The sequence below is a fragment of the Rutilus rutilus genome (genome assembly GCF_951802725.1).
Source record: "Rutilus rutilus genome assembly, chromosome: 9".
Classification (NCBI taxonomy): domain Eukaryota; kingdom Metazoa; phylum Chordata; class Actinopteri; order Cypriniformes; family Leuciscidae; genus Rutilus; species Rutilus rutilus.
The window spans coordinates 23297480-23318309 of record NC_140223.1 but is presented as its reverse complement, the minus strand read 5'-3'; the positions used below and the strand labels follow the sequence as shown (position 1 = coordinate 23318309).

Genomic DNA, 20830 nt, shown 5'->3' with positions numbered 1-20830 from the left:
GCTTACATGTACAAAACTAACTGCGAAGACTTCTTTTCCACATATATATACTGGCCCTGATAATCATCACAAATACTTACCGCTTGCTTAATTTCTGTAAAACCGTTTTTATGAATGAATGACTCTCTTACCCGTCGCTCTATAGTTTTCTTCGTCAACACGCACTTGCACCTCCTACTGGTGAGGCCGACTAACATCTTTGGAGATTATCAATCGGCAATCTACTGATATTCCTGCCGTTCCTGGATGTCAAATGTTGAATTTTCTGTCGAATTTGAATCACTGAATTTGTAAAGCGAAATAAAATGGACCGAAATTTTTTAAACTGAATGAATATTTTGGAAGTGAAATCTGAAAGGTGAATATGGATTATTGAATTTTTAATAATGAAAACGTGTGTGAAATGTTTTGAGTTGAAATATTCACATCTTAAATATACAACCATGTTGAATTTCAGCACAATGCATTAAAATGCAAGCAGGGTTAATGCAATGCATATTTGTTCAAGTAGTGCAATTCAACAAGATTTTTTGTTTCAAAAACATTTGTCATTATTTTACTTCCATAAAAAAGAATCTAACTCAAGTAAGAGTAAATAAGTAGTTTCCTGAAAAACTACTCAAGTTACTACGTTACAAAGTACTTTATTTTTCTATTTTTACCCAAAATGAGGAGATGTTAGCAATATGAAGCATTAAACACTTGTTTCATTCATACTGGAAGCCAGAGGGCGTCCACAAGTGAGATTCATAGAAGTATTAAACTTATGACGGAAATCCCTTATATGGACATCAGATATAATAGACAGCTGAATAACATGCAGATTATTGCAGATATTTTCATAAGAATGATGTAATGCAACGGTAATCAACATAGACTGTATCATAGAATTTTACTAAATAAAATATTTTCTGTCTCACACTGTGTTAAGAAGCAACATAGGACCACAGAAGTTATTATAAACACGACTGACATGTATAAATAGTGATTTTGGAGCAAAATATGATGAATTGTTGCATTTGACGCTGTTCTAAACAAATATACTAGCTATCCCAGTTGTCAAGAGCGATTGTTTTATAACTAATTTTGAAAAGTCCATTTTAAGTCATTAGAATTTTTTTTAAGAAGGGCAAAATGAGGGTTTAAAACAGCATTAATACAAGAGTACCAGTAAAAAAATAAAGTGTGGTACGTGTTAACATGATGCTCTTCTTTTTTGTCCACTGACTGTTGCTATAGTAACGAACAACACTTACAGTGTATCTGATTGACAGATAAATCCTGCGATCTTATTTCACCGTTATTGCTAATGTTGAGGTTATTTCAGCTTTGTACAAAGTTTGCTTCATGCATTTAGTTTAACTTAATTGTTAAAGAGGGCAAGCTTTACCATTAAACTGAACTGCGTACATGCATTTTAGACACATGCATGCAATAACTGTGTCCTTGTATGAGCCGGGTTTTCTATTTACTTCAACTGCTCAGTGCTCTGGTAATATCGATGGTACGACCCATTTCAGGAGCTGCCAAAATTACAATTTAAAATCAGAAAATGAGCACAGCTCACCTACATTCACTAAAATATGGACCTAACGCTCCCCAACTGAACTTGAAGTTTTGATTGGTTTTGCACCCGAGTCAGACCTGTCTGTTTATTGGCTGAAGCGCAAGGTTCCAATACAGTAGTTTGAAAAGGGCCTGTCAAATGCCAGCTCGCCCAGTTGCTCCGTTGGCACCTTTGTCAAAGTACTTTTGGTGAAAAATAAATGTAGCGAAGTTGAAGACTTTATCTTTATTCAACTCAAGTAAAAATAAAAGAACCACAACTTAATTCAACTCAAGACTTTAAAATGTACTCAAGTACTGTAAAGAAAGTATTTGTAAATAGCTATTTTACATCTGAGCATATGCAAGTAAAGTGTTACTACTATATAAATTACAAAAACAAAATTGCAAATTATTGAAACTGAATTACTGAATCCATAGACATGTTAATCAGTATAACAGATCTAAAGGCTAGCCTATTGTAATGTGGAAAAAAAATGTAATTCTCAAAAGAAGATATATTATATAGGCTGATAACTGTCAGTGTCCAGTTATCAAAAACAGGGACACTTGACTTGGTACGATTTTTTTATTGGCTTTTCCCTATTGAATATTTAGTAATAGTCATCATTTGAAAGCTTAAACACTTCAAATTCATCTGTGATACCATGGAAATTATCATTTAAATCCTTTTGGTGGGCTCAATGTTTGTGATATCAACCTCAAATTTGGAACACACCTTGGCTAGACATAGACATACACTTTGATTTTCTAGCAGGTTAAACTGGAAAGCACATTTGCATACAATTGCATGTATGCATACATCAATCATGTTGACAGAACTTGTTCTGGGAATGAATAAATGAACGAACTAACAAATGAATTAATATGCAATTTCTTACTTTTTTCTTTTGATTTGATTTGATTTGATTTAGGGGGGAAATGACCCGCACATTCCATTGTGGCATTCATCCAAACAACAAGGAAAACAAAACAGACTTATTCTCAGCAGTGCAGTCAAGATCAACATGAGTAATGCCCAGAATAGGCTGACAGAGGCAGGTGAGTGAAGGGTTAACGTACACACTCCTGCACTCTTTCACCCCCAACACTTCAAAGGTAAGCTGTTTCTCTGCTCGGTCTGTGCATCTGCCAAGCCCAGAGCCTCTTAAGAGCTGCTTCTGACTGTTGTGGTTGTAAAAAAAAAAAGCTTGTCCCGTCCGTGAGCCTTTCAAGTTCAGAGTATAAAAGCACCAGGCCGCCTGCCATTATAATTCGCCTAAAAAACACACACACAAAGCTGCACCAAAACCACGGGTTGAAAAGAGAAAGTTAAAATCTACTCAACAATCATGTAATGACTCTTTCAATTACGGGGGTCATATTGATAAATGATCACATCAGACTAATTAAGACATTATTAGATTTTAGATAATAGATGACGAGTTTCGGGTTCAATCGTGCTGCTCATTACACTGGGAAAAAACACACACTGCATGATAAATCATATTTAATATTCTAATGTTGTTTAAGCATGTTTGATCAGCAACTAAATAGCTTGGTTCATTTCAGGGAGACATCCGAGGAGGATATGAGGTTCCTCTCCAAAAAAACATCCAACTTTAATCATTCACATTTCATTTAAATTGTACATTTACAATGGAGAAGGGAATACATTAATCATTACATCAATAGCAGCTACAGCTAGCGCTCATTTTCCTGTAGTTCTCCCAAAACTCAACTTCATATGTACTTCTAGAAAAGAAAACTCAGTGATCTTCAGAGATCTGCAATCTTAAAGTAGTCATACATCTTTAAAACTCAAGCCTTAATATTATTGCGTAATCTTTTACTAATAACCACACTTATTCCACACACACTACCATTCAGTTTTGTGTGTGTGTGTCACTGTGTGTGTATATATATTATATATATATATAAGGGCTCTTCAGAGAATTACTGACAAGTGTCATGTTTAGTGATGCCAATCAAGAAAGAGACTTTGCATATTTTTGCAAAGACAATCTGCCAGACGAGATCTTAAGAACATCAGGCCTAATTCAAGCTGTCCGTGACCATGCTAGCATTCCCCGCACAGATCAAACCGTGAGCGCAACAGAGACCGGCTGACACTTTAATGGACAGCGAAGACTCAGATACATTCCTGTGCAGAGCCATGCCTCTTCCCTGAGAGACAGGGGCCTATGGGGGCATAGTGGAGAACCACAGTTCAACGCATTTTTTTTTTAAATCAACTAAACTCCCAATGGAAAATAAACAATAGCCTATTATACGGGACCCATGAGATGCGAATGCATGTCTCTGGCATTTCGTCTTTATCAGCACTGGCTCTAACAGCTCACGGATGGAGGCCGCACGTGTAAAAATACAAGTAAGTCATGAGGGCTGTGATTAAGATTGAGACAGAGATTATCTGGTAGGTCTCTGTTTTTGGATCTGGTTTGAGCAGCAGGAGGCCTGTGGGACGCAGGTTGAACAGGACAAATCTGTTTTTATGATATGTATTGTTTGTTAATATAAATACGAGCAAACTGTTGGCAACAGACTGTGTCATTCCGCTCGCCTCCTAAGTTCTCCTTGTCGTGAAGCAGTTTATCTTTCTAAGCAAAGGAAATAAATTAAAACAAATAAATAAAGTAAAATATAATAATTAATCAAATAAAACGGAAAATAAATAATAAATAAATAGAATAAAAATTGCAGATTATAATTAACAAATAATGAACAATTAAAAATTACTAGGGCTGTGAAAATTATGAAAAAAAAAAAAAAAAAAAAAAAAAAAAAAAATTACTAGGGCTGTGAAAATTATTAACATTCATTTTACATCACATTAACATTAACATTCATGGTGTGACACACACACGACTTGTGCGCGCAGAAAGCCGCTTCAGACAGTGCACGCAAGTTTATGCCAACATGCCTGTTTTGTCGAGTATCCTTAAAAGCACAGTCTTAAATAAGTTAAATTAAGTCTTAAATGAACGTGAGAAAATGGGATGCATGTCAGAGTCATGTACAAAAGGTCTTAAAGTGACAGCAGCCTGATAAACCTGCTGCTGTCTGTCATTAGGCTAATGTTAATGAGCAAAAGAAAAAGAAAAACAATAACTTTTTTGTGCATTTTGGCAGGGAATGTAAAAATCTGAACCGGTCTAACACCAACAGAAAAAAATTCTTAGCATTGAGCACTGATATAATAAAGGGCACAGGCAAATGTGACATTTATTATAATGGGTTTGTGTGACGATTGTTTTAAGTTCACTTAAAGGTATAGCGGAGGATTTTCCCGAATTTTAGAAAAGAACCGCCCTCTCCACTTTTTGAAAAAATGCACATGCGCAACACTCTACCTGCTCCCGAGAGGGAACGCCTATTAAACGTGTGCACGAGAGAGCATGCACGAGCTAATCATAGCTTACATTAACTTTTACTAGCAGTGATTTTAAATGGATTTCTCCAAATAGCTTGCCAAACTTTACCTGTCAAGTAGAAACTTCGCGACTGAGGCATCAGTGGGAAGCCCAACCTGTGTTTTGAGCGCACGCACATCGTGTGAATCGTGTGCACGAGCACGTACGACGGCCTTACATAAACATATCACCAGAATGATTGACACTTAGGAGGACCAATAGTCTTGATGATCCACCCGGAAAAAGAAAATCCTCCGCTATACCTTTAAATTAAAAGTTGTTATATTTTTTTAAAGCCTAATAAATGTTAAAATCAATAGCTTTCAATTATACTATAATGTTGAATGGCTATAATTAATGGCTAAAATTGAGAAAAAGTATTGGTATCAGTGATATACTGGACTTAAACAAATATTTAAAAGATACTGTCTTTATGTTGTTCTACATTAATTTGCAATAATTAGTTAATTTGTTTTAATTGATTGACAGCACAAGAATTACCAAATTGAACAATGAACAAATACATATAAAAAAGTGAACAAAGTGGTTCTTTAAATCTAACAACTGTATGATATCCTGCATGATACAAAACAACTAAACTCATTTTAACGTAATATTAAATCAAATTAAAAAAAATCCCTTTCATGTACATTACCAACACATTTTTAAGTAAAGGATATATATAGCCTAATATATATATATATATATACACTTGTGTCTATCCTCTGATAACTTTACAACATTTTCAGTAAACAAATACACTGAGAAACCCATGATCATTAGCTTTTACAGTGCATTCTGGGAATTTCTAGGGTGCAAAATTAAGTTTACTGGAACAATTTTGAGAGTGAGAGGAGAGCATTAGAAATTTAGAACTCCCTGGGGCTTCTGAATTAGGGAACAGGTTGAGAATAGCAAACAAATTATTTCATGCACAAAATACATATGCACTATAATGTAAAATTAAAGACTTATTGTCTTGGACGCCATGTTCATGAGTATGATTCCCAGGGAAACTAATAAAACGTTTATCTTGAAAGCAATGCAAGTCACTTTGGATAAAATTGTCTGCCAAATTCTTTCATGTAAAATGTATGTAAATGTTAAGTAATGTAATGTAAAGTTATCAGAGGCAAGAAATGACCAAAGCTGCATCCTAAACCTGACATGCCACATTAAGGCACACAAAACATAATACAGGACACACATGGAATTCCCAGAACCCACAAATGAGGCATCACCATCAACTGAAGCCTTCTAAAATTACAGCGGTTTAGCATTTAGCGCTCCTGTTTCCCGTAAATTTGTTTACGTACACTATGAGTCAATCTCAAACTACAAGCGTACATGCAGGCCAAGGGGTTTCAAAATAAACTTTTTGACTGAGCATCAAGAGAGAGTTATGCCATTATATCTTCCACATAAGCACTCCACGCTATTAAAATCATACTAGAGTGACAATTTTGAGGGTATTATTAATGACAGATATGGGATATTTCCCAGAAAGCATCAGACCCAGCAGTTTGCACTTCATTTCCTGCAGACTAGAATATGATCGAGTAACGCTTAGCACACGCAGGGTCTCTTAAGCATAAACCACCAATTCTATTCCATTTCATTTTGCTTTCATTTTCATTCTGAAGACAGGATATAAACCTGTTTGCAAAATCACTGCACGATATGCTTACTTTAATAAAGCATTTTTTCCTGCAATTAAGCAAATGCAAAAAGATAATATAGGTTATGTATAGTTAGAATATCAGATAATTCAATTCATCTCCATCTGCATCAGAACCAGAATGTGACACACACACACTTTGTGGCCGGGCCAAAACCAATTTATCTAAACTTTTGCAGCTGCACGAATGAAAGGGCACTAACTAGAATGTAAAACACCATCCAAAACAGCCTTCTATATAGCTAACACAAGGACCAAGTTCACACTTCTCCTTTTTTGAACTCTTCCTTTATCCCAGCACAGGATCTGCGTTCCAATAGACAGGATCCCTACGAAGTCTCTGGCCCTGTTTACACCGGGTATTAAGATACGTTTTGGCCGATCAGATCACAAGTAGATGAAGGAGACACTTCCTCGTTTACACCTGGAGTTTTAAGAAAACACACAGAGAGCAGCAGCTTTCGTTTCTGCGCTGATAGCTGCAAGACCAAGACGAACGCTGCGAGTCTGTGTTAAAAAATCACGAATGGTGAGAGAACATTGTGTTGGTACATTTCCCATTATGTTTGTTTACGCATTGCGAGTTCAAAAAGGGTGCAAAAGCATCATAAAGTATAAAAAAATATGAGCATATGACTTTATCTTATGCCTTGAGAAGCTAAACAATAGCTTTGTGTGACAAGTTATTATGCACTGAAATTAAGGGCTTGTCATACAGAACAAGATGTTTTTAAAGAAAGGTGCTATCTTTTACTTTTAATTACAATCAATGGAACCTGGAGCTTTCATGATTTCATGCAAAATCATGAAAGCTCCAGGTTCCATTGATTGTAATTAAAAGTAAAAGATAGCACCTTTCTTTAAAAACATCTTGTTCTGTATTCCAAAAACGTAAGTCATACAGGTTTGGAACAACATGAGAGGTATTATTAAATGATTACAGAATTGTCAATTTGTAACTTTTTGGGTTAATTATTCATTTAATTACCCATGGTTCTGCAGTCTGAACACCCCCTTTAAGAGGGTGCAAACCCTAAATGATTTTCCTCTATGGTCGTGCCTCTGGAGGACAGCTATAAATATACCAGCAGGCAACAGTGCAGATTAAAAGCAGACAATGAGCAACAGGAAGCGATTTTGAGGAAAGGTCAGGCTAAGATTGCATGGGCGGGGGTAGGGTGGCTGTTGATGAGAGCTCCCCTAGTTTTGTGGCCCCTCTTCAGGCACCAGTTACAGGCGATTCCTTTGGATAAACACACAGAGAGCCAAGATACGTGTGCTAGAAAAAGTCAAAGAATGAAAATGGCCCATTATTTTAATTTTGCTTAATATATTGCTTGTCCCAGGAATTAACTCTCAGATTAACCTCTGAACAGAAGTTGTGGCTGAGTCTTCTACAAGGACAGGAGGGTGTGTGCTTTAAAAGGATATTGCATTTCCTTGTAGTTGCAAACTCATTCTGAGAACCAGCACTCTCCTTCCTTAAAGAATTACACATATTACTCAACTTTTCATCTTTGGTCTGTATTGCCCTGTGAACTGGTTTGGTTGTGGCAGGAAGAAATTCAAAAGTTATTTACTAGGCACTTACATAAAGGGATAGTTCACCAAAAAAATTCATTCTTTTTATCATTTACTCACTATCAAGTTGTTCCAAACTGTAGGAGTTTTTTGAAGATAGTTTGAAGAATATGGTTAACAGTTGATAGTCCCCATTGACTTCCATAGTATAAAAAAAAAATCTATGGAAGTCAATGGGGACCAGAAACTGTTTGGTTACCCACATTCTTCAAAATATCTTATTTTGTGTTGTTCAACAGAACAAAGAAACTCATACAGGTTTGGAACAACTTGAGGGTGAGTAAATGATGACAGAATTTCCATTTTTGGGTGAAGGATCCCTTTACTTTACTACATTATATTTATAGGTTCAGTGCCTATAGGTTTATACATGGAGTGAAGCAAACACCTGTGTTGAGAACTATTCTCAAGACATTCAAACTGACATGAATTAAATCTTGAGCATTTAAGACAGCTTATCCCTTAAGTAGAGCGATGTTCCCTTAGTGTACATCTTAAATTCTTTGCCAAAAGCTGTCCCTTATTCCCCTTGGACTGTCACACAGGAATCTAAAAATATGGTACCTCTCCATCCTAACAAACCTGACAGGTAAAACACTTTAAAGGTGCACTCTATACGTTTTGGTTTAGGTTTAGACAGATCTAGTTACAATGGGCAAAATGATCATTGTTATGCTATTTGTCCACTCATTCTATTTGATAAATTGTAAACATGCAGATCCATACAATCACTCTTTAGCTGTTATATTGCACTTATATATAAAGTAACACATTTTATAAAGTAAACCAACACACTCTCATGGCAATTCATAACAATTTTACATTTCTGCAAATTGGTGAATAATTCATACAATCTAATTTTTAAAATGTTCGTACAATCAGTAAGGGTTGGGGTTGGCCTTCATGCTTACCCTTTTGTCTAAAAATCAAACCGTACAATTCCGTACAAATTCATACAAAATCGCCATTCCGTAAAATAGTTACGCTTTCTCTGGGGATTAAGTTGACTAGACATATTAATTATTGTCAGTATTAGTGGTTTATTATGCTGCTTTCACGTGTCACTTCTGAAGTCATGATTACGAACTTGCGAGAGCACTCATGTCCAGTTTTTTAACTAGGAAACTAGTATTTACGATTATTCCGATGGCACGTGAAGGCAACATTACTGTAAGTAAATTGGTCAATTGCACGCCACAGCTGGTCATGTGACATCAACATGGCGGCACCCATGAGGGGGGAGACCAGCTCTGTGTGGAATAATGCTTTTTTTTTCTATTAGTCTGATGTGTCTCGAGTCTTCATCTCATGAGAGTGTACATCATTTTAATTATACTTCCCAAAGATGCATTCTTTATTTGTAACTTTTTTATTTGCACATTACTTTTAAAGCGCACTTTCGAAGTCAAAATTAAAGTCGTCAGCAGCAACAAACGATTAACTTTCATTTACAGAAGTTGTTTAATCACTGTGATTTAATCACTTACCAAACAACACCGAAAGCTCCGTATCCGATCGGTCTGTCCGGCTCTATATCCAGCTGTTGCTGTAAGTGATGCGAGTGGTGGTGGTGATGATGATGCGCCTTCACGGCGGCGGCTTGAACTTGCGCCGGGGCTGCAGCGGCCGCCGGCCCCGGAGCTTGACCAGGAGCGGGCGAGGGGAAGTACGGCTGCTGCTGGCTCGGGTTCAGCATCACCGCCGCCGCGGCAGCAGCAGCAGCAGCTGCGGCCGTGGAAGCGTGCTGCTGTACGGGGTGCACGGCGGCGGCCGAGCCGGGGTGCTGGAGGTGATGCTGGCCCGGGTGGTGATGGTGGTGGAGGTGGGCGGGTGGCGGGAGATGGGGCAGCTGGTGGTGATGGTGCGGGTGATGCGCTGCCACTGCCGCGGTTCCGCCGTTGTACGCAGCCATCATTTTCGCGGCATTGGAAGCCGTCGTTCCGCACAGAGCCATTCACTCACTCAACAGCCAGAAAATGAGAGGTGGAAAAACAAAACAAAGAGGCGAACGAGATGGAGAGGGAGGCTGCCAAGATGTCAAACTCTCATTTGGCTGTCATAGAGCCAAACGACGGGTAAAAAAAATCAAAGCATAAATGTCCGGCATAGCCTACATCAAGATGAGTGTGAAAAGGTGTCATACTAACAACTCTCCAGCTTTGATCTGACCTACTTCGGAGGATCTTTTGCGTTATACGTTCCAGACTAGCAAAATGACAATCGCGGACATCCAAGAAAAACCTCGCGAAGGATAAACAAAAGAAAAGTAAAAGAGGAGAGAGGGATTAAATCAAAATAATGCGCTCCCCCCATAATAAATCAATTCCGCACGGCCTTAAATCTCCCTCATGTTGGAGGCATGAGGAGCACCTTGCTTTGCTCTGAACTCGGGCTTGTATGGAAAGGGAAATTAGGCGAATAGTACAAGTTACGTGGGGAATGCAACATTCATCTTTTAGATTTCCTCATATTTGCCATTTTGGGCTCATCCAGCCCTGTTTCCACCGCCAGGGCTGCATGCAGTTTGCAGAAGTTACGTGGATCTCAATCAGGCCACCGTTGCTGACTTGGTACTTGCTCGCCAGCTTACTTGTTTACATTTCCATTAAAACGCACAATTCCCCCGCATGAAAAGGCTGCTGCTACACTGTATCGATCCGGAAAGCTTGTTTTGCAGTATGGCGCTCTGTTGCGCTCGAGCTCTAAGCTGTAGATGGATACCTCCAGATCCTCTCCAAATGTCAAAATCCCCTCGAAACACCCATCACGCTGATCAACGGAGCGATCCGTTTTCCTGGAAACATTCTTCCGAAGCTTTCAACTTATTTTCCCCATCGATAACGATGTGCTCGTTCACCGGCGTGCCGCGTGCTTGCTCTCAGTATCGTGGGCATGTATATCCAGTGAAGAAGAAATCAAAATAAGAACATCCAGTGTTTCTTGCAGTCATAAAACAGGCGGCCAGCGTCCTCACCCCCTCGCCGGATGGTGCTGCCAGGACCTGGGAAGGCACACGCGCAACCCTGCCGTCTTGGGTACCCGTCTAGTCCGCGTCCGATGACAGGTCTCTGAACCAATCACGTCGCGCTTCTGAAGTAGCACAGCCAATCAGCGGACGAGAGGAAGAGACGGAGGTCCAGCCATAATAAACAGGCCCTTGTTGCATGTGGAAGCTGGCGCCATTACGGCTACGCGATACTGTAAAAGACAGTGACAGTCTACGGAGATCTTGAGCCGGAATGGAGAGCGAGGGGCCCCACTTACCCAGAGCTATTACGCGAGACATGCCATCCAATTAGCACCTGCCATTGAAGTGAGTCCCTAGCCTGAAAGGAGAGCCATGATTCGCTGTCCTATCGTTTTTCAAATCGAAGAAAAATGCACAGTAACAAGGACTGTCAAACGTTATACAATATACAGTATATTATAGAAATATATTAAACAGTTTATAAACTTTATAGTTTGTTGTTACAGTGCATTCAAATAAGTTTTACTTATGAAGTGTAAAGTTTAATTTTGCAGTCCATCATGAGAATTGTTTATAAATATTTTTTTCAGAATGATTCAGTCAGAATGCTTTTTATTTTATTTTATTTTTTTATTTTGTAGGATACTTTATAATAAAAAAATCAGTTTCTCACCATTAAGTTCAACACCTAGCAAATCTGTAGGAATGTTAGTGACATTGTTGTTGTTGTTTTTAAATGTTTAAAATGTTATAATTTATTCATTTCAGTTTCTGTTGGCCAAAAACTATATATATTTTTGTATATATTTTCCATCTTGGGGCAGAACATGCCCAACTATGTGGTCAAGTGTATCTCTTTTTTTCTCTCCTAGTCAACAGATTATTTTGCAGATGTTAAGGTATGTGCCTAAACATCAATTAACATTGTGAGAAATATTCATGGTAAAAAAAAGTGTGACATTTAGCCCTGGCCTCCTCTATTATTAAAACATTAACTAACATAATGTAATATGCTCTAAATAATTAATGTGCAGGATGCACGCACATTTTACATGCATTTTTCCTTTCTTCATCTTTTTTTTAGAGTAGGTTTGTTTGTGAGACTGGAAAACTTAATCAAGTTAACTTAAGCAGTTTAGAGTCTACAGCTGTACATTCCACACCTTTGACCTCAAGTCTTACGTGTTTGCATAAGGATAAATGCTTCATCTCAGCAGGATCTCACACTCACAGCACTGGCAGTGTACTGAAGCATGCAGGTGTTTATTTGTGATGCTCTGTTTAAGCATTAAATCAACCATGGGTCCACTGAAATGCAGAATCTTTGATTAATTCTCAACAATTATAGCATGGTAGTGGACCTTATAGACCTTGTTTAAACTGCTTTTAAGGCCTTTTAAAATGTTTTGGTAGTGATGCACAATGATGCATCTGAGTTTACATCTGAATTTAACCACCAGGACATTAAAGTCTGAAACTAAACCAAATTGATTCGCTGTAGAATCTTCCAGACAGAGTGAATGCAGTAGGCCTACGTGTCTAATTATCCACTGGAATTATTTTAAACAGAATAATTAATCTCTCGCTCAGGTCCAAAATAAACTGGTATCCTCCTTTAAGTGCAGGCCTAGTTCTTATGGATGAGTGGGACGTGCTCTACATCGAGTCCGCGAGGATACTAACAGTCCCAGAACTGAATCAGGCCTCATTGATTTGGACATTTACCCCTCTGAAAATCAAATGTAGCCTCTGCAATGTCTTAATCAATAATGGCAAGGAATCATCCACGTTGCCTTACATCTTTTCATTTAAAATACCGTACTGAATTTGCCCTTGCACACATGTAATCTACATAAATAAATCACCCAGTTGGTATAGAATCCTGAAAATGTAGCTTTTCATGAAAAGAACAACACGATTTGTTCAAATTAAATTGAGCTTTGAATATAATTAATGCTAGATTTGAATTATACTCTATTATGATGATGCCCATATTCTGCATCTTGCCTTAGTCATCTTTCTCAGCTCTTCATCTTTTCATCAGGCAGCGTATGGCACATGAAAACTTCCAGAGATTTGATTCATTCTCGGCCACAACGTGCATGAATTAATTGAATCTCTGTCTGTTCAACAATTCACCCATGACCCCGAAAGCTTCACAGTATTATATATTTGTGTTAAGTTAACACTGTAAGATTAAGCTAATTTTCATATCATTTTATTTGTATCCTTTTATCTCTTCAAAATCAGACTTTATTGTCAATGCAAACAACTAGAGCTGACACTAAAAATCAAGTACGTTTCATAATATTATATGCCGCTATCAAAAGAAAGAGTCTGTTCTCAGTTGCCTGAAACTAGGTGGTTTTCCATAACCATTGGATTGTGGTGAATATTTATGGTTGAGAGTGCAGCATCTGAGCGCTGATAAACTGAATTAAAGGACATATAGTGGAACCCTGCTTATTATTACTATACAGATGAAGATACATCAATTTCTTAGGCTGCTTGCTGCTATTAACATTGTCAACTCATCGGCTACATTGATGAATGAGACGCGTCCAGCCTCCCCTTATTAAGCTTTCACAGCAAAAAAGCTTTTCCTGATAGATTTCTTTTGTAATAAACTTCACGACTATAAAAGTGGAGATTGACGAACGCATGGTTGTTCCTAAGTGAACGCATCTCAGCCTGACATAACTTTTAGGCTGGCAGGTTATTAATGAAGTAATGAAGGAGGGAGATAAGAAGCGTTTTGTCACACCAGCAGGAGTGATATTACCCAGCATCCATATACTGTATGCTGTAAAATTCAAAAGTAGCTTAAATTTGACTCGCTGTTGGGGTCCCAACCAAATATAAATTCCACATCGCAATATGTGTGATTTTTTCAGGGAGTGATTTAAAGTGTAATATTTGCTTTTATTGCAATGGAATACAAAATATATGTACTGAGACAATAGTTTAACAGGGCATTTATTTCCCCATAGCACTAATATGCTGACGGATATGTATTTTCATTTAAAAGCTGTTTTATGTCTGTAAACCGTTCAGTAAAGTGTAAGGACATTCAGTGGATGCCTTTAAGACATTTATGATATGTGAATTTGCTTTTTAATGATGCACTAACGGACATCTTGAATGTGTGCTTGGTTTTATGCTTTTAATTTGGTATTTATTGTGGTTTAAATAAACCATATTATGTACGCACCATGTTGAAATGCATTAAACTGCCTTTTAGTGGTATGCAAAAAAGCAAGCTCTTGTGTCCATTTGATAAGAGCTACACAGCCCATTTTGGACATTCTGCATGCATAAGATATCTGTTTTAGATGTTTGCACGTGCCAAGAAAATGTCTTCCTGTGTGCGTTTGCAAGCACAATGCAACAAACAGCTTCACCCATAACTTTTTAAAATTGTATTCTGACTAAATTGTCCTTTTTTTTTCATGGTGCATGCATTTTTTTTTTAAATATACTATTAATACAAAGAATTAAAGAGTAGTATGCTTATGTGAATTCAGCTTATGTTTTACTGATGTCTTAGATATTATATGGACACTTACAGTACTAGCACGGATGCAAAGTTGCCTGATGTCATTGTAGAAATACTCTGTTAATAGGCATATTTTTGGGTGCATGGTTCCTTTATTCTGCATAATACATTTTAGGGCTAAAACTTTTTGTTAATGAGAGCAAGGTTTGACATATTGACTGAGATAAGAGTGCAAAACAGTGTGTAGCCCATAATTTGCTACACCACGCAAGATCAATAATTCAATAACATGCATTTTTCATCGTCCGTTCAGTTTGATCAGCTACTCAGACACATATAGAGATTCAAATAACTGATGAAAGAATAAAGGATGCAATAGAAAAACATCATTGCACTTTTGACCATACTAAGCTTGTACCCATGCACATAAATCTAATGTGGACACTTAGCATTATTCTCTTACTACAAGGATTTAGTGAATGGTTCAGGATAACCCAGACGTGTGGATCTGCACAGAGAATCGGTGTCCTAATTAGACCCTGGCATTGACAGTGAGCACTGCTTGGGGCACTGCGGAGGGGAAGCTGCAGGAATGTAGTGCTGAATAACTCCAGGCAGACCATAGTATGTAAGTGGAGCAGAAAACAGATGGTCCTGAGCATGCAAAAGAAAACACATCAAAACACAGAGAAGCCCAGTAGATATAATCGTCCCGAGAGTTGGTGCATCATGAATAGGGATGGAAATCGCAAAGAACATGATGGGTTTGGTTCCGTCTCCTCTTAACAGTTCTAGTTCATTAACGGTTCCATTCTTTTAGTACTTGTAAAGAATTATATTTGAAAAAAAAGAGAAGCAATTTCATATTTGCAAAAACAAATACATTTAATAATTGCAAAATGTGTTTACACAGGCATTTTATAGTCTTTATATAGGCAGTCCTCTGAATAATGAAATGATAACAAATCAGTCTTTGTTAAGCCCCAAACTCTAATCATAACTTTCTAACCATGTGAATACAGCATTGAAACCACATCCTGTCAGCTAGCATTAATGCAGACCAATAATTGGCATTGCACCACTCAACAAAACAAACAACATAGCCTACGTAGTAACATATTTCATTAAATGTCAAATCTTATAATGCGCATCTTTAACTACATGTTGTCATAAATAACAACCAGATACTAATTTATGTCTTGCAGTTAGTTGACAGCTCTGTGCGTGTGTGTGTGTGTGTGTGTGTGTGTGTGTGTGTGCGTACCCACTCAACCATATTTTGGGGTCAAACTGTATCCAAAAGTGAGCCAAATCAGACAAGTCTATTTGGAGACATTCTCATTTGTGAAAATAGTATAAAAGTAAAGTGAATATTTTTTTTTAAGTATTGTTATTATTATTTGTTAAAATGCAGAAAATGTTCTGTTAGGGTGTGGGTTAAAGTTAGGATTTGGTTGTAGTATTTAGAGATATGATATGAATGTATTTATATAATAGTTATAAATACTGCAGTTGTAGTAGTAGTATATTTATAGTTATAGTAGCAATATATAAAAATAATGAAAGTCTATGGAATGTCCCTATTTAGATAGCTAAACGTATTATGTGTGTGTGTGTGTGTGTGTGTGTGTGTGTGTGTGTGTGTGTGTGTGTGTGTGTGTGTGTGTGTGTGTGTGTGTGTGTGTGTGTACAAGTTTGACTACACTTGTGCGGGCCAAATGTCCCCACTTATATAGTGAAATATTACGAAAACTGACTAGTGAGGACATTTTACTGTGTGTGTGTGTGTGTGTGTGTGCGTGCGTATGTGTGTGTGTGTGTGTGTGTGTGATGTGTGTACCTGTTTTTCTATCCCGGTGGGGACTTCAACCTGAATGCACACAGACTCATGGGGACTCGTGTCACAGTGGGGACCTAAATAGAGGTCCTCATGGGTAGACAAGCTTATAAATCATACAGAATGAGTTTTTTTGGAAATGTAAAAATGCAGAAAGTGTTCTGTGATGGGCAGGTTTAGGGGTAGGGTTAGTGTAAGGAGATAGAATATACAGTTTGTACAGTATAAAAACCATTAAGTCTATGGAGAGTCCCCACGAAGATAGTAAACCAGACATGTGTGTGTGTGTGTGTGTGTGTGTTTGACTGACGAAAAAGAACCGACTCTTAAGAGTCATGCATTCAAGAATGGTACTACACTGGTTGCGTTGTGTTTTTATTTACTAAAGAAACTGCCAATTGCTCTGGAGTCAGAATACACTGATCGCGCTGTTTGTTTTTTATTCACTAAAAAGAATTGCCTCAAAAGAGTAATTCATTCTATCATCAAACTGCACTGGTTGTGCTGTAGTTTCAGTAGTACTGCAGCACCAGTAACTGTTAAGAGAACCGAACATTGCTTGGTTTGAGTATTGTTTTTAAAATTAAAACCAGTTCTGATTCTGAATAAGAACCAGATCAGTTCTTGTTTCCCAATGTGTTCGATCAGCACCACAGTTCAACTGATAAACCTCAGTTATTAAGATTTTAGGAAGAAATGCTAATAAACTGATGGCTAGTCAGTGTGTCCATTATATTTGCTGTAATCTGTCCTATACAAAACATTAACAAAAGTAAGAGGACACCCAAACACAACTCCTCAGCTTGTTGAACATTTCATTTAAAAGCCAGTGGCGTTAATAAGAAGCTGGTCATCCATTTGCTGCTATAACCGCCAACATTCTCATGGGACAGATTTTCACTAGAAGTTGGAGCGGCAGCTGGGATTTGATCCTATCCCATTGAGGTCAGGCACTGACGTCGGGGACCCAGCTTCTTGTTTTATGGCTTGTACATGTTCTTTTGACCAAGTATTGTACATGTAAGCCGTTCAAACATAAAGATTACAGAGCGGAACAAAAGAACATAATTCATACACGGCTTTAAGAAATGAAGAAAAGACCACATGAGGAATGTCATGGAAGTATGTAATTGATTTTTTTCTTTTTTTTAAATGATATGCACGTAAATTATTCATGATTGGATTTAATGAATCCAATACTCTAGGTACAAGTTTTAATTGCAAAATCAGGTTGTATAATGAAAAAATGTCACCGTTCATGCAGCTCCAGTCACAGAAGCCTTCAGGCCTTCTTTCAGAGGGAAACGCTGCGTTCTCGCCACACTGTGTAAAGGCTGTGAGTGTTACACTGGTGAGAGACTGAAGTATTTCTAATTCCTGCGTCAGAGAGAAAGAGAGCAGTATGTGCTCGGCTTTAGTCACAGAAGCATAGAATAGAGCCTACAAAGAAATTCAGTGACACTGACCTCATACTCAGAGAGTCAGCTCTATTTAAAGCACTAGGAATCTTTCTGCTGTCTATTTTTACGCTCCTGTCTTGGGCATATTTCTGATGGGGGACGGGGGTAGGAGACTGAAATCACTGCCGTTTGTGACAATTCTATCACTTTGGAGGAAGCACGCTTTGCTTTTATTAGACGTGTCAATCACGGTCCAAATATGTAGTGCTGTTTCGACGCAAGTAGGTTTGTGCGATGTTTAATGGTATTATTAGAAACTAAGAAAGACTGAAGCGTTAAGTTCCACTTTTATCATCTGCAGATCTTCACAGGAGATGCTGGGACACATCAGACCCCCTGGGGGCTTCGTACCTTCATCATTAATGTAGTTCATTGTGGATTTTCCCTATAGGCATGAGAATCAAAATCATGCTGGACTTTTTTTCCTACACAGCCATTATTGTTCTGCATATTTGATGCCTATGTATACGTATAGAGTGCAAAAAACACCATTTAGTCTAATGTATTTAATGTTGATCATTTTTAATGATTTTTTTAATAAAGTTGGTTTGAATCTACCCCATTATGTTTGACCCGATTCTCTGTAGTATTGGTCAAAATAAAGCAACACTCACTTCATCCTGTCAGTTTTACACAGATGTTCTTATTATCTATTCATTTCAAGAATACTTAAGTTGACAGTGGTAATACCATGAAACGAATAACGAATTTAATATAAAGTTATCATATTATATCATTTAATGAGTTAATGTTTATTAGCTGTATTTCGTTACCAAAGTTCATCCAATATTTTCTAAATAGATTGCATGATTGAAAAATAATTATTTCTATTTGATATAGCGGAATGTTTTTGCATACGCTTAGAGGGATTTCTGAACGTAAGCCTATTTGTCTTCCATTAATCATCTTGTAGTTCACTTTTCACTCTTGAATGGTGGCTTATGTACTTATCTTGCACTTTATGATGGCCAACAGCGACATCTGGTGGTGCAGATCTAAATTGCTTCGGAGGTGGAGGACTTCTCATAACAAATGCACACGCCAAGAACATTGAACTCGAGGCGGTGGCTTAAATTGTATGGTTTCTAAATTTAGTTCATCAAACAATAACTAAATGTGTAGACTGATAAGAAATAGTCAATTCAAAAAGCCACCAATGTTTTATTTAGTTCTCATCCCGATGCCCTCATAAACAGCTCGACCTCCTCCAGCATTCTCTTCCCTTGACTCACCTTTACACCAGTGCCATTTCAGAGACGCTAGAGGGGTGCGGGGACTTCCCTGGGAAAACACAGGTTCCGTAAGTCCTGTTTATAATGTTATAATAACAGTAAGTCAGGGTTATAAAATGAAGACGGAAGTAGAAAGTGGGGTGTGCTGCTGTAAATCCAAGGAGTTTATGGCTTGAGTATTAAAGGAATATTCCGAGTTCAACAGCATCGGCGGCGGCAAAACGATTAGGCCTACCACAAACATAATAGTGTCCCTTTTCAAGGTTACGGTGAGGCATTTACAATGGAATTAAATGGAGCCATGTGTATGTATATGAACGCAGGAATTGTTAGTAAGCAATTTTATTAAAATTAAAATCATTTTTTACATAGGTTTACGTATAGGATAAACATTTACCAATTGACCCCATTCACTTCCACTGTAAGTGCTCACTGTAATCTGTATGAATGTTTGAAGTAATCAACATCATTGGCCACAGATTCTGATGTTTAAGTGAACTGAATATTCCTTTCTTTAAGCAGGAAAAACATTTAAGTCAAATTACACTAATTAGACTAATTCAAAAGAAGACTAAGAGAGCAATAACTTTTTCAACAAGTTTATTAGCAGTGACAAAGATTCTTGAGACAAAATGTAACCCCCTCTTCATGACCACAAGGAAATTCAGAGAGAGCAACATAAAAATGACATATTAATTCAAACTTTTAACAGTCAAAACATGGCACAACTGAAGATTGTTGGGGGTAATGGGGGTGTGGGGACGGGGGCAAAATAAAAGCAAGAGTTTTTTCATGTTCTGATGTGATTCCGTTTAATATATCACTTAACACAGGCACCCTGAACTTGAAAAGTTCACATTATTAACTTTGCATATAATTGAGCGCATGAATGAAGACAAATACACATGCTTGCACACGAACACACATATGCATCCACACGCATAAGTTGAGTTGTCAGGACAGGACAAGAATCATTCATACATCAAGAAAACACATGAAATTTGAATATGCAAACAACGATGCATTTTCTTGGTACAGATTTCGCAATCAAACACACCATTTAAAGATCACTGTACCTCTCTCCCATCCGTACGTTCTGTCATTGCTTTAAACACTAAGGGGCACCATTTAAGATTTATGTAAATAATTTATATTGCAATTATATCATTTGTGGAGTAGTAAGTGCTTATTTTAAATTGAGGAAATGAAGCTAATGTGCAACCCCCCAAAATATAAACTTCGTTCTGTTTGCATTCTGTGCATAGAACCTCTATATGTGCATTTGAACCCTGGAGTTGAGTTTTGAAAACAAAGACCAGGTTAAGTTCATTCTGCTGAGAGCGTTTACAAAGATGTAACTGAGTTAAGGGAACAGTTCCCCCAAAAATGAGAATCATGCCATTATTTACTCACCCTCAGGTTCCAAACCCATTTAAACTGGTTGTGTCTATATAATGAAAGTCAGTGGGGTCCAAAACAGCACTTTGCCCCATTGACTTTCACTCAATGAGACCTTAGTCTTGCAGGTTTGGAACAACATAAAGTTGAGCAAATGACGACAGAATCTTCATTTTTATGTGAACAATCCCTTTAATGGGA

At 37.6% G+C, this 20830-nt stretch overlaps 1 protein-coding gene across 1 annotated transcript in view; it reads right to left on the bottom strand.

Moving 5' to 3' along the window:
• nlk2 (nemo-like kinase, type 2) overlaps window positions 1–11453 on the bottom strand; it is a 76092-nt gene extending 64639 nt beyond the window's left edge. The window contains exon 1 of the mRNA XM_084419768.1: window positions 9726–11453. Within this exon, the coding sequence (XP_084275894.1) occupies window positions 9726–10192 (467 nt within the window). The 5' untranslated portion in view covers window positions 10193–11453. The remainder of the gene's footprint in view (window positions 1–9725) is intronic.
• Between the last annotated feature and the right edge of the window lie 9377 nt (window positions 11454–20830).